Source organism: Cebus imitator, unplaced genomic scaffold (genome assembly GCF_001604975.1).
Source record: "Cebus imitator isolate Cc_AM_T3 unplaced genomic scaffold, Cebus_imitator-1.0 Scaffold354, whole genome shotgun sequence".
NCBI classification, from domain to species: Eukaryota; Metazoa; Chordata; class Mammalia; order Primates; family Cebidae; genus Cebus; species Cebus imitator.
The window spans coordinates 2,041,125-2,068,120 of NW_016107669.1; the positions used below are offsets into that span (position 1 = coordinate 2,041,125).

Sequence of the window (26,996 nt, forward strand, 5' to 3'; positions counted from 1 at the left end):
GGGAGGACTGGTGGTAGTAGGTGCTCACTGCACCCACTGTTATGGCTTTTCTCTCCCCAAGGCTGCCAGCTGTTGGTATATCCAGGAGCTTTCAATCTGACCACTGGACCAGCCCATTGGGAGTTGCTGCAGCGATGCAGGTAAGAAAGAAACCATATATTCAAGCCTCTCAGTATGTCCTCTTCGTGGAATGATTTCTGGTTGGGTGGAGGTACCAGCCTTCCTGATGTGGATTCTGCCCTGACTCAGGATGCCCTGGTATCCAAATGCAGTTGGAAAGCAATGAGGCTATGAGGAGGACTTCTACCGCTGGGCACTTTCTCCTCAGGAGCCACAGCGCCAACCTCATAGATTTTGGAAACTGTACTTTGTGTTTTTTCCTAAGAGACGGGGTCTTACTGTTGCCCAGGCTGGAGTGCAGTGGCATAATCATAACTCATTACAGCCTTGAAATCCTGGGCTCAAGTGATCCTCCTCCCTCAACCTCCTGAGTAGTGGGACTGCAAGCATGTGGCACCATGCCTGGCTAATTTTTTGATTTTTGAAGAGATAGAGCCTCACTTTATTGACCAAGCTGGTCTCAATCTCCTGACCTCAAGTGATCTTCCCGCCTCAGCCTTTCAAAGTGCTGGGATTGCAGGCATGAGCCCTAAGCCCTGCTGAAACTGTGGTTTTTGCATTTTCAATATTCAGTGTGTCAGGGGTAGTGATTTCATTTTTCTGTGATTAGATGTGGATTGATCTCTCTTAAGTTAGTTCCAGCAACTTTGACAGAGAAACTGAGAACCACAGGCTTATGACTTCAGAGCCCCAGAAGCCAATGAAAAGGCAGGGGTCATTTTAGCTTGACCTAGGGAGAGATTTGTGGTCTGTACCCAGCTGATTCTGTGCTTATTCACATTAGGATCCTTATCCTGCCCCATCCTTCACACCGTCCTACTAGTCCTGGGGGTACTGCACCAAGAAACTCATGAACAGCTCTTGTTCTTCTAACCTGTAACTCCAGGGCTTTGCACAAGCATCTTTGGCAGGTCACAGGTGCCTTTCCTCAGTCTTCCAAGGCTGAGGGGTGGTGAAGGGCAAATAGCATAGGTGGACATAAGATGGAAGGGGAAATGAGTGTGACTGTGTGCATATGCGTGTGACTGTGTGTGTGTGTCTGTCTGTCTATAAAGTGCTCTACAGTCCATGAAATGCTGGTCTGAGACGATGGTTTTCTTTAGAATTTTTAAAAATTGAAGTAATACAAAAAAGTGTACTAATTTTAAGCATATAGGTCGGTGAATTTTTCACCTGCCACCAAGATGAACATACAGAACATTTCCAGCCCTTGAAGATGCTCCCTTTTCTGCCCCTTTCTAGTCAATACTCCTCTCTCTGCCTAGAGGTAGCCACTATTCTCACTTCTAGAGATGGTGGTAATTTTTAATGGAAGGGAAAGTTTTGGCTGGTTGCATGGTGGAAGATGGGGGTCGGGGTGTAAGATGCCATGAGTATTAATGAATGTACAATTTTGTCAAAAGTAAGAAAAGTTTCTGGGATACTGAGATGACCCAGCATGGGTCTGTTAAATCCAGAGGGCTCCCAGGTGAGGTGGTTTGGTGTACCTGGACTACGAGCTGCAGTTCTTGTCTTACTTGAGATGGTGGGACTGCCGCCGTGGGCATGGGAGCACCACATGGCCCTGCAGGTGTATTGCTTTGCAAGGCCGCTCCAGTCTCTCCAGCCACCTTGACTTACATTGACCAGAGACACTTTTGTCTTATATTAACTTAGGGCAGGGTTTCTCCACAGCTGCACTGTTGACATTTAAGTCTGTTATTTTATTTATTTATTTGTTTATTTGAGATGGAGTCTGTCACCCAGGCTGGAGTGCATTGGCACAACCTTGGATCGCTGCAGCCTCCGCCTCTTGGGTTTAATTCTCTGGCCTTAGCCTCCCAAACAGCTGGGACTGCAGGCCTGTGCTACCATGCCTGGCTAATTTTTTTTTTTTTTTTGAGACAGAGTCTTGCTCTGTACCCCAGCGCCAGGCTGGAGTGCAGTGATGAGATCTTGGCTCACTGCAACCTCTGCCTCTTGGGTTCAAGCAATTCTCCTGCCTCAGCCTCCCGAGTAGCTGGGACTACAGACACGTGCCACCAAGCCCAGCTAATTTTTGTATTTTAGTAGAGATGGGGTTTCATCATGTTGGCCAGGCTGGTCTCGATCTCTTGACCTCATGATCCACCCACCTCAGCCTCCCAAAGTGCTGGGATTAGAGGCATGAGCCACTGGGCCCGGCCTTTTTTTTTGTGATGAGTCTAGCTCCGTCACCCAGGCTGGAGTGCAGTGGCACAGTCTCAGCTCACTGCAACCTCCACCTCCCGGGTTCAAGCGTTTCTCCTGCCTCAGCCTCCTGAGTAGCTGGGATTACAAGTGCACTACCATGGCCAGCTAATTTTTGTATTTTTAGTAGAGACGGGGTTTCACCATGTTGGTCAGGCTGGTCTCGAACTCCTGACCTTGTGATCTGCCCACCTTGGCCTCCCAAAGTGCTGGGATTGCAGGCGTGAGCCACCGCGCCCAGCCCTAGGTCTGTAATTCTTTGTGTGGGGCTGTCCCGTGCATGGTAGGATGTTTCGCAGCATCCCTGGCCTCCACCTACTTGATATCAGTAGCATCTCCTTAGTGGTGATAGGAAAATCTCCAGACATTGTCAGATTTGGTGGGCAACACTGCTCACTGTTGAGAACCCCTGGCTTATGCAGTAAGGTAACTTTTTAAAGAAAAGGTTCCGTGGCTCTGGCTTTCTTCTACATCTGTGTTGGCCTGAACTGTCCTATTTTTTAAAAGAAGGATCTGTCTACTAGGGTTAGAAAAATGTCAGATTTATAATGTGGGATTTACCTCTTTCCTGTCTGTTGACTACAGAGCTGTTGATAATCAGGTGTATGTGGCCACAGCCTCACCTGCCCGGGATGACAAAGCCTCCTATGTTGCCTGGGGACACAGCACCGTGGTGAACCCTTGGTGAGTGAGGCCCAGTCGGAGCTTGAGAGGTGGCTCTTCGGCAGATGAGTTTTCTGGTTCCTGAGCAGCCAGGGGCCCACCGCTCACTCCCATTTCCCCACATATCCTGCCAGCCTTCTGCCTCTCTGTGAGAGAAGCTTCCACTGAAAACCATGTAGGAAAGGAATCACCCTGTGCTCCTGATCAAGGGCTTGGCCTTAGCCCTCTTCTGAGTTTCTTGTGACCTTCATTGTCAGTCAGATGGGATCACATGGGTCAACAAGGCAGCAGTCATGGGCAGCCAGTAGCAAGAGACACCGAATTACTTACCTTTTGGCTAAAATTTAAGCTGGCTGACTAGTCCTTGGATAGGAATGATTTACAGGGCGAGGACTTTGCTCCCAGCATAATGATCAGAGGAGCAGTCAGGATGGGTTCAATAAGTAAAACTGTGACCCTCTCGCCTACAAAAGGGCGAAGCATTTTATTACTCAGTGGTCCAGAACATAAGCCTGCCCAGACACAAGTACAGTCACACGCTCACATACCTTCCTTACCGTCTGCATTTGTATAGTTTACATTGTACTTTCACACACATGGTCTCAACTTGAACTCTCAGGAACTTGCTCTTATTAAGCACAGTTTATAGATGATAGAATTACAGACACAGAGCGGCTAGCACTGGTGTTTAAATCCAGAATGTTTGCCTTGAGAACCTGGATGTGTTCCACACTAGTTCTCTGTATGAAAGCACACACACACTGGTGTGTGTGTCTATGTTTTAGGATAAGTATACCAGTAACAAGACTGAGAAGAGTTAAATATTACTGTGGGGTTCCTGAGGGCTCAGAGCTCGATGTGTGTGGTGGGGAGGACCTGGAAGATATGACTAGTGTGAGACTCCAGTTGGCCTCCTGCACATGAGGCTTGGGGGCATTGAAGGACTTAAGTTGACTTGAAAATTTTCTTGAACATGCATCAAGTTCCACTGTCCAGAGATCTTTAAATGCCAGGGCAAATTGGGAAGAATCAGAAAAGAATTCAGTTACTTGTTATAAATGGTGGTGCTTGTAGCTCATTTGTGCCAAAAGTCTGTGGCTATCTGGTAAATAGAATCAGTTGTTACGTTAGATTATTTTGGAGAAGCTTCTAGATAAGGGTTTGAACCCTTGCTCTGGGCCAAGAGACTAAGCACTGGAGAGAGTTTCTTTTTCTTTTCTTTTTTTTTTTTTTTTTTGAGATGGAATTTCACTCTGTCGCCCAGGCCGGAATGCAGTGGTGTGATCTTGGCTCACTGCAACCTCTGCCTCCCGGGTTTGAACCATTCTTCTCCCTCAGCCTCTTAGTAGCTGGGATTACAGGTGGGCAGCACCACACCCAGCTAATTGTTTGTATTTTTAGTACTGATGGGGTTTCGCTTTGTTGGCCAGGCTGGTCTCAAACTCCTGACCTCAAGTGATCCACTCACCTTGGCCTCCCAAAGTGCTGGGATTACAGGCGTGAGCCAGTGCACCCTGCCTGGAGATAGTTTTACAGGTCAGCCTTGTCCTGGACTTATAATGGAATGTGGCTGTTCCCTGGTGCAGGGCTCTTGCCACTGTGAGTTACCCTCCATCCCCCTGCACCACACACATCGAGTTCAACCTCCAGCCCCCAGAGGTTGAACTCTTTCCTTCAAATATGAAACTGAAGCCCATTAACATAGGGTTCCAGGCATCACAGCCACCAGAGCGGAGACCCTAGCAGATCAGGGGTCCTGCCTAGGCCCAGCTTCATCAGCCTCGGGTAGGGTAGCAGCTCAGGCAGGTATGAATTTCAGAGCAGGTCCAGACTACCCTTGTTAAGGGATCCCACTGAAATGCACTCATGAGGGCATGAGATGGAGCTTCCTGTTGGTCGTAGATAGCTCTGTTCCCAGATCTTTATAATCATCAGATAACCACCATTTCCTAGAGGTTTGCAGTTTATGAAACATGATCCACAGTTTTAGCACTAAGCTCTCACAGAGCTGTTATTTCCACTTTATAGATTAGGAAATGGAGATTTGAAATAACTTTCCACAAGGTCACAGAGCTGTTTAAATGCTAGAACAGAAATCTGTACCACTACCTTCTTGTTTTAAATCTCAGACTTGTCCCTTTGGCCTGTGAGGTGGGGAGGAAGAAACAGAGATCTTGAATATCCCCAGACACCAGTGAGTCCACTCATTCTCTCCTGCTTCTTTTTCAGGGGGGAGGTCCTAGCCAAAGCGGGCACAGAAGAAACAATTGTGTATTCAGACATAGGTAAGATGTTCCCAAGCAGGGTTAGGACTCTGATGTCCCCATTGTTCTGTGGCCAGACTCCATAGCTGGGAAGTCCCTGTCATTCAGAGGGGTTCCTTTATGTCCCTCCTCATTTATCTCTGAGGATATTCTCGGGTCTGGTTCTCTGGTCAGGCTCTGGGGAGTATATCAGCTTGAGTTTTCTTGGTTTGGTTTGAAATGATGCCAGGCTATCTGTCCATCTAGGCAAGACCTGTGTTACTAAGTTACTTACTAAGACTCTAGTGGTTTATACAGTCTGGGGATGAAATCCCCTTTGTTAGTGAGGAGTTGCAAATTATTAATAGTGCCCTTTCCTGTTTGTTGCAGACCTGAAGAAGCTGGGTGAAATACGCCAGCAAATCCCCATTTTTAGACAGAAGCGATCAGACCTGTATGCAGTGGAGATGAAAAAGCCCTAAAGTTTCTGTTTGTAATGTGTCACAGAACAGGAAGATATGATTCTCCAACATAATCAACTCCCTATTAAATTCTTTAATGAAGATTTTTTTTAAAATTCAGCCTTGTCCTTTCCAGGTTCTCTATTGAGATGAGAAAGCCTCATCACGCTGACGTTTTCCACATCACATTCAATAGTTAAAAAGGGGCCAGGCGCAGTGGCTCACGCCTGTAATCCCAGCACTTTGGGAGGCCGAGGCAGGTGGATCACGAGGTCAAGAGATCGAGACCATCCTGGTCAATATGGTGAAACCCCGTCTCTACTAAAAATACAAAAAATTAGCTGGGCATGGTGGCGCGTGCCTGTAATCCCAGCTACTCAGGAGGCTGAGGCAGGAGAATTGCCTGAACCCAGGAGGTGGAGGTTGCGGTGAGCCGAGATCCGCCATTGCACTCCAGCCTGGGTAACAAGAGCGAAACTCCGTCTCAAAAAAAAAAAAAAAAAAAAAAAAAAAAAAAAAGAATGCAGCGTGGAGCTGGAGAGCAGAAAGCTGGGCTGGTTCTGAAGCTTCTTCTGTACTTAAGTTGCCTCCAAGCAGTTTGTGAAAGTATCAGATCTTGGTAACCTGGTGATTGATTCACCCAATATTTGTGTCATGAACCTCTTATCCCATTGCTGGAGTTGGAATCTCCGTCACCTAGAAAACATGGTCTGGTGCTATGCTTTTCTAAGCAGTACCTTGAAGTTCCATTTTGGGTTCCTGAGTAGCTATAGGACGCAAGGTAACAGATCTTCGTGTTTGCCAGAGAAGGCGGCAACCCCACCCCTCCTACCAGCCTTTGGGCTCTTCAAATTTAAGAAGGAGCTACTGATTCAACCCCAGGCCCTCCTGGTCTTGTAGGAAGGACTGGGTCAACAAAGAGCCTCATGGGAGAATGGCAGTCAGTGGTGGCGTTTGGTGAAGGCAATTTAGTATGAATCTCTGCAAAAGATTTTTTTGTTTGTTTGTTTTGTTTTTTGAGACAGAGCCTCACCTGTTGCCAGGCTGGAGTGCAATGGCATGATCTCAGCTCACTGCAACCTCTGCCTCCCAAGTTCAAGCGATTCTCCTGCCTCAGCCTCCCGAGTAGCTGGGACTACAGGCATCTGCCACCACACCCTGCTAATGTTTTGTATCTTTAGTGGAGATGGGCTTTCACCATGTTGGCCAGGCTGGTCTCGAACTCCTGACCTCATGATCTGCCCACCTCTCCCTCCCAAAGTACTGGGATTTAAAGGCTCTGAGCCACCGCACTCAGCCAAATGTTTTTTTTGATAGCATTGAGTGTCTGAAACTCCCATTTTTTTTGTTTTTTCTTTTTCCCCAGTAACACTTTCTAGCTCCACAGATAAAGAATCACTGAACCTAGTGTTTCTTAGACAGTTTGGCTTGAGAATCCTTTTGCAGTTAAAAATTAGGGACTGAGCCGGGCGCGGTGGCTCAAGCCTGTAATCCCAGCACTTTGGGAGGCCGAGGCGGGTGGATCACGAGGTCAAGAGATTGAGACCATCCTGGTCAATATGGTGAAACCCCGTCTCTACTAAAAATACAAAAAATTAGCTGGGCCTGGTGGTGCGTGCCTGTAATCCCAGCTACTCAGGAGGCTGAGGCAGGAGAATTGCCTGAACCCAGGAGGCGGAGGTTGCGGTGAGCCGAGATCGCGCCATTGCACTCCAGCCTGGGTAACATGAGTGAAACTCTGTCTCAAAAAAAAAAAAAAACAAATTAGGGACTGAGCCATGCATACTAGCATATGCCTGTAGTCCTAGCTACTTTGGAGGCTGAGGCAGGAGGATCCCTTGAATCCACCAATTTGAGTTAAGCCAGAGACCCTATCTCTCTCTCTCTCTCTCTCTCTCTCTCTCTCACACACACACACACACTATATATATATATATATATATATATATATATATACACACACACACACACACACACGTGTACATATACTTAAATATATACATATATATTTACATATATATATACACACGCACACAAATAGCTGGTTGTTAATTACTGACGTGTGTGTGTGTGTGTGTGTGTATGTATATATATAAAAGACTTCAATCAGTTTTTGCTTACGTGGGCAGGTAATTGTTTGACAACCAGCTATTTGAGAAAAAGCCCCGATTTTGCCAATTTTCAAGGTATAAACCCTTAACCATGGCTGAGTTCGAGCTGTCTGCATGAGACTGCTAAACAGAGTTGGGAATAGATGTGCACAATCAGCTTTTGGGAGCTGGTGCAGTCGTGCTGTAGCTCACCACTGCTTTAAGATGGATATGTAGATACTTACCATATTGGAAAATAAAATGGAGAAAAATGTAAAACAAGATACATGAGCACACATTCCATTAGCTATAAAGGTGAAGACATGGTGTCACTTAACCTCTGGAAAACAGCACTGTGTACTGAGAACAAGAGAAAGACAAAGGCCTTTTAAAATTAATTTTTAAATTTACAATTGATGCATAATTGTACTTCAAAAAAAATAAGTGTACAATTTGGTAAAATTGGACATATACAACTATAAACCACTCCAATCAAGATGACATTTACTGTCCCCAAAAGTTTCCATGTGCTCTATTATAATCCCTCTGGCTAGTCCTGCCAATCACTGATAAATTTTGTTACTATAGATTAGTTTTCTAAAATATATAAAATAAAGCCATTTGTACTTTTTCTGTATGTCTTTCACTCAAAATTACTTGGAGATTCATCTGGTATGTGCATTAGTAATTCATTCCTTTTTTATTGCTGAGTAGTATACAATTTGTTTATCCACTAACCTGCTGTTGGAGATTTGGGCTATTTCCAGTTTTTGGCTGTTGCAAAAAAAGCAACCTCACAGATCCTTTTGAAGGATGTCAGGTACTTTCAGGTAACCCTAGACTGCACTTTGAGTACCACTGCTCTCTATCCTAGCAGGCACACTGACAAACAGTTAAACCTTTTAATAGTGTGAAACAATTTTCTTTTAAAAAAATATTATCTTATTTTTACATATTTTATTCTAGTTGTATGACAGATTACATTTTTTTTTAATAGAAAGTCTTACTGTAAAGCCCACATCTGTATGAAAAATGAAAGAATGGTCTGGTTGATATGGATGTGTAGAACCCAAGAACCCTCTCTTGGATTTTCTCTAGTTCCCCAAAAAACTCAAGAAGTTCCTCCAAAGAGCTGCTCAGAATAGTTTGAAAAGCAGTGGACAAGCCATCCTAGCTGTCTTGACGCTACGGAAACAAAGATGCTTTACAGTGATATAGCATTCCTGTAACAGGTAAGGCAGATGGATGTTAAAACTTTTTACATTTCATTAATTTTTTTTTTTTTTTTTTTTTTTTTTTACAGAGTCACACTCTTGCCCAGGCTGGAGTGCAGTGGCGTGATCTCAGTTCACTGCATCCTCCGCTTCCGCCTCCGCCTCCTGGGCTCAAGCAATTCTCATGCATCTTTCTTCCTCAGTAGCTGGGACTACAGGCACGTACCACCACACCAGGCTAATTTTTGTATTTTTAGTAGAAATGGGATTTTGCCATGTTGGCCAGTCTGGTCTCCAACTCCTGGCCTCAAGCGATCCACCAGCCTCAGCCTCCCAAAGTGCTGGGATTACAGGCATGAGCCACTGCACTCAGCCTTTTGATGGTTTTGTTTTTTGGTATTTCATTAAATGAATTGTCCTTTTAGTGGTTTATCAGGTGATCTTGCCTTCTAGTGCTCTTGAAAAATATGAAAAGAAACAAATGAAGGGGGCATCTCCTATAATTAGTATGTAACATTTTATTCATAGAAAATGTGTAGGAACCTGGCCCGGGATTTTACCTTTTTACAAAGTGATATCTGAATAAAATGAACACGATATTCCCACTTAGAGAGGAAGAACATTGCAGTTGAGGCCATGGAAAAGTTTTAACTGCCATACCTCGGTACTCCCTGACTTTCTCATGAATTAGAAATGTTTTCATTTTGTTGCTTTTTTGTAATAATTTGAAGTCTGCTATCACATGTTGTGAGCCTCCATCTCTTGCAGTTTAGGTAAGGCAGCACATTTAATGAATTCACATTTAAGTGAATTCCTTGCAGGGATGATGACCTCTGTTGAAATAGGTCAGGATGTGCAGGTCATGGTGAAAGTACTATGACTTTGACCTAGCTCTTTGAAGGTGACCGTTAACAGATAATGAGTATTGCACTGGTTGCAAATGAGTAAATCAATAACACTATGGGGTTTTTAAATGACCAAGGAGTAGACAGATTGTGACATTGACTGGATATTTAGGGAAGGACTCCTTCATGATACCAAAACTTAGGTCTGGGCAAAGTATATCAAGTGAAAAAAAGTTTAGACAAGAGTTTAAGTTTCAAGATAAATGTTCAGCTTTATTGGCACTGGTCTTAAGCCTTTTGTGGTACTTTTTAGGCATTGCTGTGGAAGTTTCGGTGGTGCATGGGTCTGATGAAGCCAGGAGGGATAGAAAGGGAAATGGTATGTGTGCTGCAGGCTAAACAGGGGCTCTTCCTTATGCCTCACAACCACCTGTGTATGGCAGTTTCACATTTCCTATCACATTATTATCTTCATTCATTTCTACTTGTGAATGAAGGTTGGAGAATAAGAAAAAGCCAGTTGTTGGAAGAGAAACCACTTTAGGATGAAATGGTCTTGTTAAAATCACCAATTAAAAAGTTAAGCCTCTCATCTACAAATAACTAAAACATACATACAAGGATAGTGCTTCTTCAATTATTTACATCATAGCTGATTCATAATCAAATGAACAAGAATCTGCAAGAACAGAATATGGTGGGCAGGGTGCAGTAATTCCAAAGGTGGTCATCCTAGCTCTTCATGAAGTATTTTGAATCCTCCAAGTATATCCCATTGTGCTAACTAGGCTTTAAGTCTTTCACCTGTAGGTTCAGTCTCAAAGTTTCTCCCTCAGAACAAAGAGCATGCCATCCTATAAATTTCTCTCTGAATTTATTTTCACTCAATTTCTTTCAGTCGCTTTTCAGACCCCAGCAGCCAGATTCTGCCCTCATCTTTCCAATGACACTCTTCTGGCAGATGACTAAAGATCGATTTGTAGACCTGTCCATTTGGCCTCTCAAACTCAACACCATTGATGATGTGAAGTTGTTCTTAGTGCCTCTCTGGCCACTTAGCATTGTACCTTAGATGTTAAAGGTCCTTACCGTAATAGTTTTATTTTTAGCCCCCTTACATTTTACATTTTGTCCTGAGCAATCTCAGCTATATGCATGGTCTTAAATATATGCTGATAATTCTCATTCTCAGAGCTCTTGGCTTTTTCCCATTCATTTAAAAACAGCCACTTCACTTTGCTGGACTCTTTAACTTGAATGTCTCATTTTCAGCTCATGCTCATGCTGTGCCTTTAGTTGGATTTGTTGTGGTTGTTCTTCCCCACATTGTGGAAAGCTCCTTACCTAAATCCTATTTATTCCTAATGCTTAGCATAATTTATTACTCGTTTCCATGGCACATTGTACTTCCATTCTAGAGATTCCCTTCCTCTGAAGCACAGGACAGGTTTGTTTGCTACCCAGACCACCAACACTCAGTTTTTGAGCTCCTCAGTGTTCATCTTTTTATGGCTAACCCTCACCATCATAAGTGCTTAGTAAATGTTGATTGGAATGAATGTATTCCTACAGGTTGCACTTGTTCTCTCGCCAAGTTTTCTGGCTAAATTCTGGAATGATTTCCTTACCTAGGAGTCTGATCTGGGAAGAGCCTGGGACATGATGTAACTTCGTATGCTATATAGCTGAATATTCATTTACTTAAGATCTTAGCTTTGTTAGAAAGCAGTGTTGATTTAGAGGCCAGGCGCGGTGGCTCATGCCTGTAATCCCAGCACTTTGAGAGGCCTAGATGGGCAGATCACTTAAGGTCAGGAGTTCAAGACCTTTGGCCAATAAGGCAAAACCCCATCTCTACTAAAAATAGAAAAATTGGGCATGGTGGTGTGTGTCTGTAATCCGAGCTACTTGGGAGGCTGAGGCAGAATTGCTTGAACCTGGGAGGCAGAGGTTACAGTGAGCCCAGATCACGCCACTACACTCCAGCCTGGACGACTGTGTCTCAGAAAAAATAAAAGCAGTTTTGATTTAGAGCTAAGGTCACCTGATGCTCATGCCAGTAATATTTTTCCCTCCCTCATGCTATTGTCCAAGACAGAGATTGTAATGCTCTATTCTGGTGAAAAACTAAGCTGAAGATGCATAAAAGGTAAGAAGAGATAGAGATGGGGTCAGCTCTCCATACATTTTGTGAGTAGAGGTATTGGTGTTTTGTTCCAAACTATCCAATCAAGAATGTCTATAATGACAGCTTTGGAAAATAGAGACCGTCTTCCTCTGGAGCATAGGACAGGTTTGTTTACTCTCTGAAATAATAAAAATAGTGTTTCCCTCTGAGGCAAAAGGTCAGGCCAGTTTGCTTGTGACCTCATTAAAGATTTGGGCACCCACTGCATGTGTAGTATCCACCTAGATCGCTCTGTGTCACTCCCATGGGATCTGGGGCTCAAGCTCATGTTGCTTGCCATGTTCTAAATAATTAAATGTGTGGTCTGACCCAGGAGTCTCATGCCTTCTGCCAGCATTCAGGAAACTAGTTTTCAAAAAGGGTAAAATCTTAAGACCTTTTACAGCTCCTGACACAGAGCAATATTGAGAAATAAAATCAGGTAAAAGTTACTTAATACAGCAGTTCATAATTTAGGCCATGGGTCATCGCTGCAGAGAATCTCACTATGCTGCATTCTTGTTTTAAACTTTTCACCCTCTAAAACAATACCCAAGAGCCAATCTTAGTCATGGTCTTCCTCCATGTATTTGCTCTAGGTAAACTGTTTCATAGCCTTCCAAGACAACACTGGTACAGTCATGTGATCTTTAAGCAGCAACAAAAGAACTGGAGAAACCTGAGCCGTGTCTCCTGAGCTCTGAAAGGCAGCTGTCATCTTGGCCCCTAGCATACGCCACATTTGGCTTGCTCCCCTTGGCCAGGTACCACAGCTACTGTCCCTGTGATCAGCAGTCCCTCCAGCATGAAGACCTTTAAGGAGGATCTGAGAGTACTGTAACTGTTAACTCCTAACATGATTTGTGTACTATCACCTTGAAGTAAATCAGACTAGTTATTTTCATGCTAATTCTAAGAGTTTGAAAATAGTGCCTTCTTTTTGATGCCTCTTCTAGGGTATTAGCAGAGAAATCTCAACTTTTACCTTATACCTGAAGGGCAGCTTTTTGGCCTGGTAATTATTATACTGTGATCATACATGTTTTAAATCACAAATACTCCACCTCTTGATGAAAACTCCAGTCTGTGACGTGGGTGTACATTCACTGCCCAAACCACCTTTGGCCAAAATGTATGTGTACATGAAGTCGCTCTACTTTAGCATACTCAAGAGAATTCCTTTAAACCATTTATCTGCTTATACACAAAGGAATATTCGTTTCTATGGCTGATGTAATAAATTATCACAACTTGTGTGGCTGAAAAAACCAGCAAGTTATTCTCTTACATTTTTTGAGTCCAAATTCATGGGCCAAAATGAAGGTGTTGGTGGAGCTGTGCTCTGCTCTAGGGCAGGGCCCATTTCTTGCCTTTTCCAGTTTCTGTAGCTGCCACTGTCCTTCGGCTTGTGGCCACATCACTCCAGTCTCTACCTCTGTGGCAACATCGCCACCCCCTCTTCTGTCTGAAACCTTCCTCGTAGACACCTGACACTGCATTTTAAGGTCACCAGATAATCTAGGATAATCTTCCCTTCTCAAGATCCTTAATCGCATCTGCAAAGCCCATTTTTTGCCAACTAATGTTCATAGGTTGCAGGGATAAGGATGTGGCTATCTTTTGGGGAATCATTACTCATTCTATCAGTGTGGTAAAGCTTGCAAGTAAATTAAAATTTTGTCACTTTGTTCACAAATCAATTTAGCAGAAGATGAGAATAGGACTAATTATCACCTGTATCCTCACAACCACTCCTAAGTTATTTCCTTATAAATACAAATCCCATACAGGACAGTTCTGGGTAATTATTATTCTATACTCCTAAGTTTCCTGGTTTGGTTAGATTATATTGTCCTCCTGTTTAGAAATAGTCTTATGGTAACAGTTGACTTCTACAGGAACCAAGTACCATTTAAACTACAATTTGAGTTCCCAGAGGGCAGAAAGTTCTGTTTGAACTGTTTTATAGCCAAAGTTGCTTTTTACTGTTTTGGGATGCATTCTCTACTTACTTATGCCAGAGTTTTCAAGGATAATTATTTCAGGTATGCTTTCTGAGAGAACTATGATCAATCTCACTGGTGACACCAGATTGAATATAAACTTATCTACAGAATCCACATCTGATTGGCAACCTTCCAGGCTGCTGTGCATATATGGATAAAGTAGAGGCAAAGAATGATGTAGGTTGGCTGTACTGGCGCTCCATGGAGCCTTGTTTCACAGTAGGAGGAGGGGTGGATGCTCTTGAGAAACTCCACCATTCATACCAACAAACTTATTTTGCTTCATATACTAACATTTTCAGTATGTTCCTATTTCCAAAGTTATTTTGAGCTCACAAGAGATTCCCTGTCAATTTACCCAAAAGCGTAATAAATGAGTAAACTACCTATCTTTCTATTTAAAGAATAGATAGAAGAGCTTGAATGTAATATTTATTTGGTGAATTTACATGTGAGGTCATTTACAAAAGAAAGATACAGACAGATGCAGCTTTCAGTGCAGTTTGAAATATTTTCACAACAGGCAATAGTCCATGAGAATTTGGAATGACAGCATAGAATGGCACATGCTTCAGTTTCCTTTGTGTTTCTCTACCCAACCCCAAGGTGAAAGAAGGGAGAAGAGTAGAAGAAAATGTCAGTGTTCATGTAAATACAGCCATGCAAATAAAAACTTTTGTAAAGCCAGAGCTCATTCAGAGATGTAGGACATTTCTGTATTTGGGGGTTATCAGAAGGTGCATAATTTAAAAACAAAATGCAGAGGTCTCAAACTTTCCATCATCCAAATCATCTTGAATTATGTTAACGGCACCAACTAATTAGTGGCCTCCTCAGTATTTTCCAAAGATGGACTTTGAAAGGGACTCATTTCTAAGTTTCTAAAAAAGATAGCATTTGTAGACAAATCTTTTTGGTGTCAACAGAATTAAGCACCCTTAAGAGGTGTAAAAATGCTCCTTTTCTCCCAACAATGTAAACCATAATAATATTTTTTTAAATAAACCTCTCCCCATCCTGAGTATTTCAAAACAAAAGACCCATGAAGAACACAACCCTTCTCTCACCAGAAAAATCTAGCATATAAGCAAAAGGATGGTCTATAAAAGTGGAAATTGGAAATCTTAAAGCGACTTCTAAGGAAGGAGGTGGAGTAAAGATAAAATACTGCTGTCAGCATCCCTAGTGAAGACCTGGACCTGGGTAGTTAGTCCTTAGAGATCAAGGTTAGCGCATTACAAAAAAAGCACTCTACATGTCCTCAGCATCCTCAAAAATAAGTGGCTCAAAATTCCTTAAGCACATGTAGCCATAGCTAAAGCACTAAACTTGTTATTTCAGGAAACACTATGTTCTGGCTCCAAGTCTTACATCTTTTTTGAACCTTTAGCCACATTTTCTTCACTAGAAATTTTAAGCTATTTAAATACTCCCATATATCACACTTACTCTACCTTTACATAGGTTATACATACAAGCAACCTGCACTTTGATTTAAAAAACGTTCTAAAACTTTTTAGAGATGGGGTCTTGCTATATTGCCCAGGCTGGAGTGCAGGGGCTACTCGCATGTGCAAACATCATGGCACACTATAGCCTTGAGCTCCTGGTATCAAGCCTCTTGCCTCAGCCTCCCAAGTAGCTGAGACTATAAAAAGGTACATGCCATTGCACCCACTATCCTGTACTTTTAAAAGCACAGCATTAAATAGCAGTAATTATTATAGAAAATAGTCACAGACAATTATAAACACACTTCTGTTTCATCTTACCTCTTTGTCTGGTCCACTCCCCCATCAATACTCAGTCTTCCAGCACATATATCAATTAGAATATTTTGCATCTGCATAATTTACTGTAAGAAAATCTGCCGTTGTGGACTTTAAGAAGAATGTACATTATCCATTAGACTGGAAAGGGGTCAAGAGGATTAATAGGTGCCACTAACTTTCTAAAACTCTGCAAAATCAGAGGTATTGTGCATGCTGCTTTAAAGGGTCTCTCAATTTTACTTTAATCCCCCATTTAACCTTTGTTTCTTTCCAAAAAATCAACTGAAAGCACTTAATTGAATATAGATCTATTTTACAGCATTTACTATGTTAATTTAAAAACCAGCATGCTGTAAAATACTTACATTATTCACACCTATATATAAAGACAAAATCATCCAGAACATAATCAACCCCCAACCCCCATTAAAAAAAAAAAAAAAAACAAATCAGAGTTTTTATTTGCATGGCCAATTATCATTTGTACTCTTTGCAACTTTATTTTAATATCCCTTTAACAGGTTCTAATCTTTTGTTGCACAGGCAATAAAAGCTGCAAGACTGCAAACTTCCTTCAACAGCCACACCCACAACACCTAGACATGAAACAGATGTAACAAATAACAATACCACAAACAAATACTAATTTCCACCATTCAACACAGTTCATGACAGTGTCTTTAGGGTTCGGTTGAAGAGGGGGTAAACTTTTAAAAAGAGGGTCAGTCTGCTTTCCCCCGTTTTATAATGTTGGTGGCTTTAATCCGTATTTCTTTGCAACTTCTATCTGGGCATGAGCGGCATCGCAAAGTGAATACAGATGGGCCATCTCCATTTCCGATTTGGCCAGGTTAATAGCTTTGTTGAACATGTCAATGGCTTTCTCCATGTTTCCTCTGAAAGAAGAAAATTTTTAGTCTCAGATTCAACAAGCACTTCACAATATTCAATGACATTAGTAAGTGATGCTACATGAAGTCTGACCACTTTCTACTATGATTCTAGTAAAATGCTGCTTTTATAATAAATAAGAGTATCTACCATATCGAAAGCACTCAATGAATGGTAACTATTACTATAAATACTATGTGCTTACATTATATCCCATGTATTATGTGTTTACCGATAAGAACAGTGAGACTAAGGAAATTAATTGGCTTATTTAAAATCATAATTCTGCCTGGTTCCTAAGTTCTGCACGTTTCTACTGTTAACATGAGGCTCCTCTGGAAAGTAGTGACATAATCTCGGGACTCTAATGACATGCAAGGGCCTCACATTCACAGACTGATGTGGGCCCACTTCTTTCCACTTCAGTCTCTTAGCCCGTCCCCAACCCCATGCACCGCCACTCATCACGCAGTCTATGTGAGTTCCTTGATTGTGCTACACACTCATACCTACATGTAACACTCAGATTTACTGCCTCTGCCTGATTCCGGTCAAATCCACAGCTATCTAGGGCCTAGTTCAAATATAGTATCCTCATGAAAAATATTTCCCCCTCCCCCCCTCCAGGGGAACTAGCTGTTCTATCCCCAACATTCCCACAGTTTTATTGTCATACTATGCACAGTCAGATGAAATGTGTGTTTGTTTACAAACACTACAATCTTACTAGCTCCTTGATGGACATACTTCAATTCACAGAACCTACGATAATGGCTGGTAATTATCTGCTTTTGAATAAAGTAGATATGCTTGTTAAGAGACTGTAAGTCTTAAATTGTGTAAGTGTGGCTAGGCTTTATATCTATATAGTTACCAAGAACCAAATGTCTTAAGTAACTAGTATTAGCTACATACATATGCAATCATATGCAGAAATATTAAGTCCCTACTAATATATATGTGTATGTGTATATATATGTACAGTGGCATATACAGAGAGTCTAACTGGCATACATGTTAGTAAGGTACATCTTACTGGCATATATGACAGACTCTCTATATATGCCAATAAGAGGTACCCTTAGGGTGACTACATTTAACCCCCTATTACAGTATGTGGCAACGTGATAGACTTATTAAAAAAAAAAACAAAACTTTTTTCAAGAGTTCATGTTCTGTCATTAGGCCAACAGCTAGCATATCTCCAAAATTCTAGGATAATCTGCAATATCATTTATTCAAATTCACTTATTTAATTGTAAGTTAAGGTTCAGAATGGACTTTTTAAAAGTTCAATTAACATGTGAAAAAAATTCCATCAAACCCTAAATCGGAGGTCTTTAATTAACCCAGGATCTGTGAAAGCCTTAAAAGCAAAGTGTTTTTGTATGTGTATTATTCTAAGAAGAATCCACAACTTTGCTCAAAAAAGATTAAGAACTACCACTCTATCCTGTTCTAGCACAAGAATATTTTATTCACATTAACAAATTAGCAATTAAGAAATCATTTAGGCTGGGTGCGGTGGCTCATGTGTGTGATCTCAGCACTTTAGGAGGCTGAGACGGGCAAATCACTTGAGGCCAAGAGTTTGAGACCAATTTGGCCAACATGGCAAAACCCCATCTCTGCTAAAAATACAAAGTTAGCTGGGCATGGTGGTGCATGCCTGTAGTCCCAGCTACTTGGTTGGCTGAGGCACAAGAATCGCTTCAACCTGGGAGGCGGAGGTTGCAGAGTCAAGATTGTGCCACTGCTCCAGCCTGGGCTGGAGACACTGTCTCACAAAAAGAAGAAAAAAAAATTAGTATTTATATGCCACTGTGGGTACAGAATGGTTCAAAAGAAACAGATTTTTTTACCAGCCTATATATATTCTGCCTACTGTACAGCAGGGAGAGGACTACAGGAGGGACTGAATGATAGGAAATTGAGAAAACTCATGCTGTTTCCTGACAAGTGATGGTGCCAAGATCAGTGGCTTTGGCTTCAGTGAAATATGGGCTCAAACCACGTCTGCTCTATTGGCTTACTGTGCAACCTTGTAAACAAGCAGTCTGGGTGTCAGTTAAACTAGGGATCATATAATCTCCGCCTTTATAAAGATGGGGTAAAGACTAATTGAAATAGTACTTAGAAAACATCTGAAGGTCAGTACCTGGCCTAGAGTAGGAAACTCAGATGAATGGCAATGCCAATATTAAGATGGTATACAATAAAGCCCATATATAAACAGTTGTCACCTGTTAATGGTGGCAGTTAAGGGCAACTCTGGATAAACATTCACACAAAATAAGGACAGAGCTGCAAAAAATGTTCTATCTAACTCTGATTTTAAAGAAAATTCAGGGGCTCAGAGTTGATGTTGCAACATGCCCAGTCATTTGGCTGGACGCTTCTTTGTAGGAGGGTCCAGATCTTCTGGCGACTTGGCTACCAATCCTTATGTCACTGCCTAAGCATATTACAGGCATTTATTTTTCTTTTTTCCACCAGGAATAATACAGGTGAAAAGAGGAAAAAACATACTAGACGTTAACATGTATGTAAGAAGAACAAAAAGCTAAATATCTATAGAGCTGCCATACATTTCCTAATAACAGACTCCAGAAGTTACCTTTGTACTTCAATAGTTCCCATCGTTTCATAGGCAAAATCACATTTATTGTCAATTTCAATAGCCTTGCTGATAAGTTCCAAACCTCTATCCAGATCTTGCTTCCACTGAAGCTGAAGTAAACTGCAAATGCAAAAAGATACTCAGACGTAACCATGGCCCAGTATCAGTAGGAATATACATGTATTAATATAACTCAATTTCTGCCTTCAATAAACGTATAAAGAAAAACAAAACCTAAAGCAATATATAATCAGCATCAAATTGTGTTTTTTCTCAACTTATAATAGGTTTTCTACTCTAAGTTCCCTATTACAAAAACTGTTCAATGGTCTAGGCTCCATTACTAACTTATCTTGCATCCCTTACTTTTCAATTTATATAAATTTAAGTGATGTTTCTTAGGATAATTCAAGTACACAAGGACACAAACACTGTGTATGCTTCCTATTTTGATATAAGCAACAGCTGACAGAATGTTCAAAATTAAAACATAGATCGAAAATAGTACATTAATTTCTTTCTTTTTGTTTTTTGAGACAGAGTATCACTCTGTCGCCCAGGCTGGTGTGCAGTGGTGCGATCATGGCTCACTGCAACCTCTGCCTCCCAGGTTCAAGCGATTCTCACACCTTAGCCTCCTGAGTAGCTGGGAATCGGGCATGTACCACCACACCTGGCTAACAATTTGTAGTTTTAGTAGACACTGAGTTTCACCATGTTGGCCAGGCTGGTTTCGAACTCAACTTCAGGTGGTTCACCTGCCTTGGCCTCCCAAGTACTGGGATTACAGGTGTGAGTCACTGCGCCTGGCCTCCTTAACTAATTTCTCTAAGAATGAAATGACATCCAGGAGCATTAAGAGGTTTGTCAATTAACTCCTTCCCTACCACAGTCCCCTTCCTCAATGGCCAAAATAAATGCATGTTATTACCATGTCAGAAATTTATTATCTCATTGGAACAACCAGAGAGCATACATACCCTTTATGAACATATGTTGTGGCATTATCTGGTTCCAAATCAATACATTTATCATACATTTCATCAGCTTTACCAAACTGTTGTTGATCTGTTAATGCCTATGAGGAGAAACTTCAGTTATATTAAGGTAACTGTCAACCTAAGCAGTTAAAAGTGTATTTCTTCTTCATTATAAAAATTCACTTCATTTATTATAAAATTATGTTGGAGATACAGACTGATTTACATTACATCTTAATTGGAGTTTTTAGGTGGCACTGCTACAAATATATCTTAACTATCACCTTTCTTCAGCAAGTGGTTAGACGTATGCCATAGCAGATAATCTGGTAAACTGTAGAATACACATAATCCAGTTTTAGTGGTAACTCGAATGTCACATTCTCATAGGTACCGTCATCACATCGCTTATTCATAATTTATAATAATATATCCTAAGGGAATTATGTTCTTTTATTGAGATAAAGTTTCATTCTTGTTGCCTAGGCTGTAGTGCAATGGTGCAATCTGGCTCATTTTTGTACTGTTAGTAGGGACAGGGTTTCACCGTGTTCACCAGGTTGGTCTCGAACTCCTGACCTTAGGTGATCCACCCATCTTGGCCTCCCAAAGTGTTGGGTGGCATGAGCTACCTCACCTGACCAAGGAATTGTCTTAAGGGCAATATTAATTTGGAAGGATAAGTTAAGGTGTATGTGTTAAAGGTCTTCAGAGCTTTTTCTTTCAAATTATTGATTTTTTTTAAAGCATCTATAACTGCTTCAACTATCTCCAAAAATAATTCCTAATATTATCTAATACCTAGCCTATATTCAGTTAACTCCAGTTAGTTATAAGATGACTTTTAAGAACTGTGTGTGTCATTATATTTAACTGTACGGCTCTTAGTCTTTTTACATCTAAAATAAGCTAACTTAGATGAAGTATTTTAAAAATCGCTTAAAAATATCAAAGAAATATAGTCAGCACATGTTCTTTGTAATAAAAATCAGAAAGATGTAGAAAGGAGAATTATTTTTATAGCTTCATCATTGTAAGCATGGCGTCATTTCCTGATACGTGTATCTATCTCTATTTACCTCCCTATTTTTTTTCTTTCACATGGTTGAGTTCATTTTGTATACAATTTTTCCTTTAATAATAGGCAGGGCTGTATCTTGCTTTGTAACTTTAGAATTAATGTAATTTTTAATAGCTACATAATATACCATTAAGTGAGTGTACCACAATTCTGCAAACATAATTCAATCTTCTGTTGAACATTTAGGATTTTCCCCAATTATCTGTCCTAATTAATAATAATGTAATAAATATTTATTTTGAAAACAAAACAAAACAAAAAATACCAGCTATAATCCACTATTTTAAGGCAAATCCCATGGCTGAAATGGAAGGAACAGCTCTGTGGATATCCGACTATGTTCAAGCTGTAACTGTAAGGGTTGGCCAACATCTCAGCCAAAGCTGGGAGGGCTAAGAAAGTTACACTAAGTACACACACACACGTACAGTATGTATAAAGTTACATATACTATATAGTGAAGCTAAATTAGAAAACAAAAGAAATTTTAGTGTAAACTGACAGCAATAATGCTAATGCTAATGCGAAGACAGCTTATAAAAATCAAACCTATCTTGAAGGTAGAACAGTAATAGGGAAATGTGCTGTTGGGAAAGTTCTGCAGAAGGGTTGTTCCCCAGCAGTGGTTGCTCTTCGGTGGCCTTTGTGGCCTTTGTTCTTCTAGATGCTTAGAGAAATCTGTACCAAAAAAGCCCTTCAGAATTCCATGACAGTGATGAGGATGTTGCTGTCACTTCCTGGTTTGTTACTAATTATAAGGCACAAGCTTAAGTGTACCCATTCATACAACTAAAATGTACACTTGTCTTATGTTAACTTTTACACATTCTTTAACATCTTCTATTACATATACTGCTTTTATAATTAATTAAATAGAATGTGGACTTAGCAGCCAGTGTTTGATTTTTTATTACCACTATCCTGTCTAGGAACTGTAAATACCAGAGACTGAATAGATAATTTCAAACTGAGGTTAAAGAACTTCTGGGATGTATTTCATACCCCAAAATTTCAATCTCTAATAATGCAGTTATATATAACACCTACCTCTAAAGAACAGATTCAACACAAATCAATCTTCTCATAGTTCCACCCTCAATAAACCCTTAAAATCCTTGTGAAATTGTTCTTATAACCTGCCTAGAGATACCATGAAGGAAATTAAAAACAAAATAAGCAACCTTAAGAATGGTTTAAGGAGAGGGGTCCATCAGGGATGGTAATTTTTTTTTTGTTTTTTTTTTTTTGAAATAGAGTCTCACTCTGTTGCCCAGGCAACACATCACTGGATTTCAGTGGTGCAATCTGGGCTCACTGCAACCTCCACCTCCCAGGTTCAAGCAATTCTCCTACCTTAGCCTCCCGAGTTGCTGGGATTACAGATGTGCACCACCACACCTGGCTAATACTTGTATTTTTAGTAGAGATGGGGTTTCTCCACACTGGTCAGGCTGGCTCAAGTGATCTGCCTGCCTCAGCCTCCCAAAGTGCTGGGATTGCAGGCGTGAGCCACCACGTCCAGCCAGGGGATGGTAATTTTTTATTGTTTCCTATTTTTGTGCGGTGGGGAAAAATACATTTGTTTTGTAATTAAAAATAATAATAATAAAGAAAAATGAATTATATACCACAGCAGTCCCCAACACTTTCCCAGCACTTTTGACACCACAGACTGGTTTTGTGGAAGACAGTTTTTCCAAGGACGGGGGTGTGGAGAGGAGGGATGGTTTTGGGATCAAACTGTTCCACCTCAGATCATCAGGCATGAGAATCTAATGCTGCTGCTGATTTGACAGTGGTAGGAGGTGAAGCTCAGGAGGTGCTGCTTGCCCAACGCTCACCTCCTGCTGTGCAGCCCCATTCCTAACAGGCCATGAAGCAGCTGTCATCCTGACACACAGTACTGAGATGCCTAGTTTATGTAGACACCAAAACCAATTTTCAAGTTTAAGAAAGAAAACTGAGTCATTCAGAGATCATTTGAGGGGAAAATGTATGACTGTGACTACAAGAAGCTAATCATTTTCATTTAAATGGATGATTTAAAACTATTAAGTTTTCAAAAATTTCAGACTACAATTAAAAAGTTGAGATAATTCAGATTTAAATCCTACTTTCCACAGCTTCAATCCTAAACCAAGAGAGTTTCAAGAATTTTAGATAAAGATAAATTAAACTGCTACAACCTAGCCATATAAAAAGGCAGTGAACTAACAGAAAGAAAAGCTTTTCCGTGGATATTTTCTCCACCAACTGCATATGGTATATTTTCCTAAGGTAATTACTTTTGCAAAACCAATCCAAATGAAGACAGGAGAGAAATTCTCGCCTGGAGCCTCTTCTGAGGTGATTTCAGGACCAACTAGGGGCCATAAGAACCAATCAGGAGCAAAGCCACATGCTTCCAAAGAAGCTACAACCATGATAGCACTGTTTTCTGATTTCCATCCTGAGATTTAGCACATGAATGCAGTTATTTTTTTAAAACCGGAAAAAAACAGTTACCTGAGCATATAGTGCATAGCCTTCGGCACACCTTGGAAATTTCTTTATGACCTCTTCAAAACCTTTCATAGCTGCTTGGATTTGTGAAGAGTTGTTTCCTGTATATGCCTGGCGGTACTATAAAAAAATCAAAACAGGCCTGTCAAATCAAGAACTCAAAAACTCATGGAATGTTAATATAAACACACAAAATTACATAAATATTTCCAAAAAACACTTTGCTAACATAATCTGCAGCATCCAAAAGGGTTCTAAGTAGGTGTTTCAGCAGCAGACAGCCAAAGGTTATGTACAACTAGGACTCCATGGCCACTATACAATTTCAATATGTTCAATACTGTCGAAGAGGGCATACTAATTTGTAAGAAGTGAACTTCGCAATAAATGAGACAATTTTAAATCTAACAAAATTTTTGTCATTTTTTTATTCATAATATAAATATATTTATATTTGTGACACAATTTCTTTCTTTAAACAGAAAATTCTTTTAGGATTCCTAGCCATACAGCTAGGAGTACCTTATTTTACTAGAAATGAACTAAAAAAAAAAAAAAAAAAAAAAAAAAAAAAAAAAAAAAAAAAAAAAAAAAAAAAAAAACCTTTTAAGCTTTGTCTTTCTGAATATTAAGAAAGTTCTCTGGAGGAGGAGTGAGAGAGCAAGTTAGATGGTGTCATGTTTGCAGAGTATTTCCTCAAAATGTTTTTGCAAAGATACTGATTTACGACGGAGAAGCAGGGAGACCGGTTCTGTTTAGGAGAAGTATAAAATCAGAAACAAACATCTATCAAGGTGAACTCAAACAAATGTCCAGAGAAATACAAGAGCTAGGTATCAATCAGCATATATGTTTATTAGCACCTTTCTTCCTCAGTAGTTGTCCTTTGGGAAAGAAAGAAATAAGACTTTGTAGACAATGAGATACTCATTTTTGTTGACACTGGAAAATAAAAGTGATGTTTAGGAAAATACAGAAGAAAGTGGTACCTACCAATGCAAAACATTTCTGTGCTTGTGCCAGAGCAGACTCGGGTCGTAACCTAATACATTCATCAAAATCTGCCACTGCTTCTTCAACTTGATCAAGGAGTATTTTCAGCTAAGAAAAAAAGTACATAAATAATTCAAACAGGCGCATCAGTTACGTATGTTCTGTGTCTCCATTATTACAGCTCAGCATAATGCTGAGCATGTAGTAATTATTCAACATATAATTACTTTCTAGAAACAGTGATTTAAAAAATCTTATAATTTAAAAGGAAAGATTCCAAAACAGAAAACTGGTATCCAACTTTTAGAAAGGACTACAAACCAACCAGAATTGCACTGCAATTCTGATCATTATTAAGCAAGAAATTGCTTCTTCTAGAAAACAAAACATCTCTGTACATTCTAATATCAAAGCAGGTTAGACATCAGATAATTACCTTTCAAATTAATCTTCAGACACTACCAGTGGAGATTGAAATGTCAAGAATTTTAAGAGGTTATCTCAATACTTAAAACCCTTCTGAAAGAAATACAGTCATATACTGTATAATGACATTTCAATCAACAGACCGCATATACAATAGTGGTCCTATAAGATTACAATACTGCATTTTTACTGTACCTTTTCAATGCTTAGATATGTTTTAGACACATAGATACTTATCATTGTGTTATAACTGCTTATATTTGGTACAGTAACATGCTATACAGGTTTGTAGCTTAGGAGCAACAAGGTATAACATACAGCTTAGGTGTGTAAAAGGCAATACCATCTAGGTTTGTATAAGTGCACTCTATTATGTCTGCACCACGAAATCGCCTAATGCACTTCCTGGGCAGGACACATGACTGTATAAGATAATAATCTCAATTAGAAAGAACTTCAGCTCTTCTGTTATTATACTGCATAGTCCACACTTTCTACCATAACGCATTCCAATAAGCCATGTTAAGCCAAATATAAAGCCATGTTTTCCCTACCTGAGCCAGTAACTGGAAACTGTTTCTTCACTATGTATTTCTACTGTACTAAAAAACTAATATGCCTATTATAAAACTTCAAAAGATAAATATATTTTGTTTTACTATTTGGACAGTCCAGGCTATTTCCTTACAGCAAGAAGCTCACAAAAATCATTCTGTTGATTCTATAATTAATTCAGATTGCTTACTAAATGTTATTAATGTTTTACTCATTGAAAAACCTATGAACCAGAAACAACTGAACAAACTTGAACTCTTTGTTTTGCCTTCCTTTACTCTTTTTTCATAAACACCAAAATTACAAAGACACATGTTCAAGACAGACTAAAAAAGGCCAATTCACACTGTAAACCACTGTGACACTTTGCTCACAGCTATCAGAAATTATATAAGAAAACTCAAGAAAATTATATAAGAAATTCCCAAAAACTGTATCAAATAGCTCAATCCAAGTCAGACCTCTAGGTAAGAAAACAGACTTACCTGCCCTCGGTGGTGATAAACATCTGCATTCTGAGGATCGATGTCAGCGGCCATGTTGAAATCCTGAGTGGACAGCAAAGGCTGCTGCTGTTGCATGTACATGCTGCCCCTTTTGATGAGAGCATTCGCTCGAAGCTACATACCCCAAGTGAGGAAAGAAACGTTTATCATTACTTTTCTTTTTCCAATTTAGTTTCTTTAAATAACAGCTTTTTTCTATAATCCACATACCACAAAGGTCACCCTTTTAAAGTAGGCATGTCAGCTGTTTTTAGTATATTCACTAAAGTTTGTATTGATTACCGCTATCTCATTCCAGAACATTTTCATCACCCTGAAACCCTATACAAATAAGCAGTCACTCTCCATCTCCCCTCTCCTCCTATACCACCAATCTATTCTCTATAGCTACGGGTTTGTATATTCTGGATGTTTCATGAAAGTGGAATCATACATCATATATAGCCTTTTGTGCCTGGCTTCTTTGATTTAGCATAGTGTTTTCAAGGTTCATCCATGTTGTAGCATGTAGCCGTTTTTCATTCTTTTGTTATGCCTGAAAAATATTCCAATGTACAGATTTCACGTTTTATTTATCCATTCATCAGCTAATGGACATTTGAGTTGCTTCCACTTTTTGGCTACCATAAATAATGTTGCTATGAACATTCATA

General features: G+C 40.2%; 2 protein-coding genes across 2 annotated transcripts in view; one reads left to right on the forward strand and one right to left on the reverse strand.

Moving 5' to 3' along the window:
- The window catches only part of NIT2 (nitrilase family member 2), a 23,070-nt gene extending 17,263 nt beyond the window's left edge, over positions 1 to 5,807 (forward strand). Inside the window, exons 8-11 of the mRNA XM_017506337.2 lie at positions 62 to 140; positions 2,914 to 3,012; positions 5,221 to 5,276; positions 5,625 to 5,807. Of these exons, the coding sequence (XP_017361826.1) occupies positions 62 to 140; positions 2,914 to 3,012; positions 5,221 to 5,276; positions 5,625 to 5,716 (326 nt within the window). The 3' untranslated portion in view covers positions 5,717 to 5,807. The remainder of the gene's footprint in view (positions 1 to 61; positions 141 to 2,913; positions 3,013 to 5,220; positions 5,277 to 5,624) is intronic.
- Positions 5,808 to 14,436: 8,629 nt separating this feature from the next.
- TOMM70 (translocase of outer mitochondrial membrane 70) overlaps positions 14,437 to 26,996 on the reverse strand; it is a 39,380-nt gene continuing 26,820 nt past the window's right edge. Inside the window, exons 7-12 of the mRNA XM_017506338.2 lie at positions 26,323 to 26,457; positions 24,857 to 24,964; positions 23,867 to 23,983; positions 20,281 to 20,378; positions 19,298 to 19,420; positions 14,437 to 16,685 (exon numbers count right to left, since the gene is read on the reverse strand). Of these exons, the coding sequence (XP_017361827.1) occupies positions 16,532 to 16,685; positions 19,298 to 19,420; positions 20,281 to 20,378; positions 23,867 to 23,983; positions 24,857 to 24,964; positions 26,323 to 26,457 (735 nt within the window). The 3' untranslated portion in view covers positions 14,437 to 16,531. The remainder of the gene's footprint in view (positions 16,686 to 19,297; positions 19,421 to 20,280; positions 20,379 to 23,866; positions 23,984 to 24,856; positions 24,965 to 26,322; positions 26,458 to 26,996) is intronic.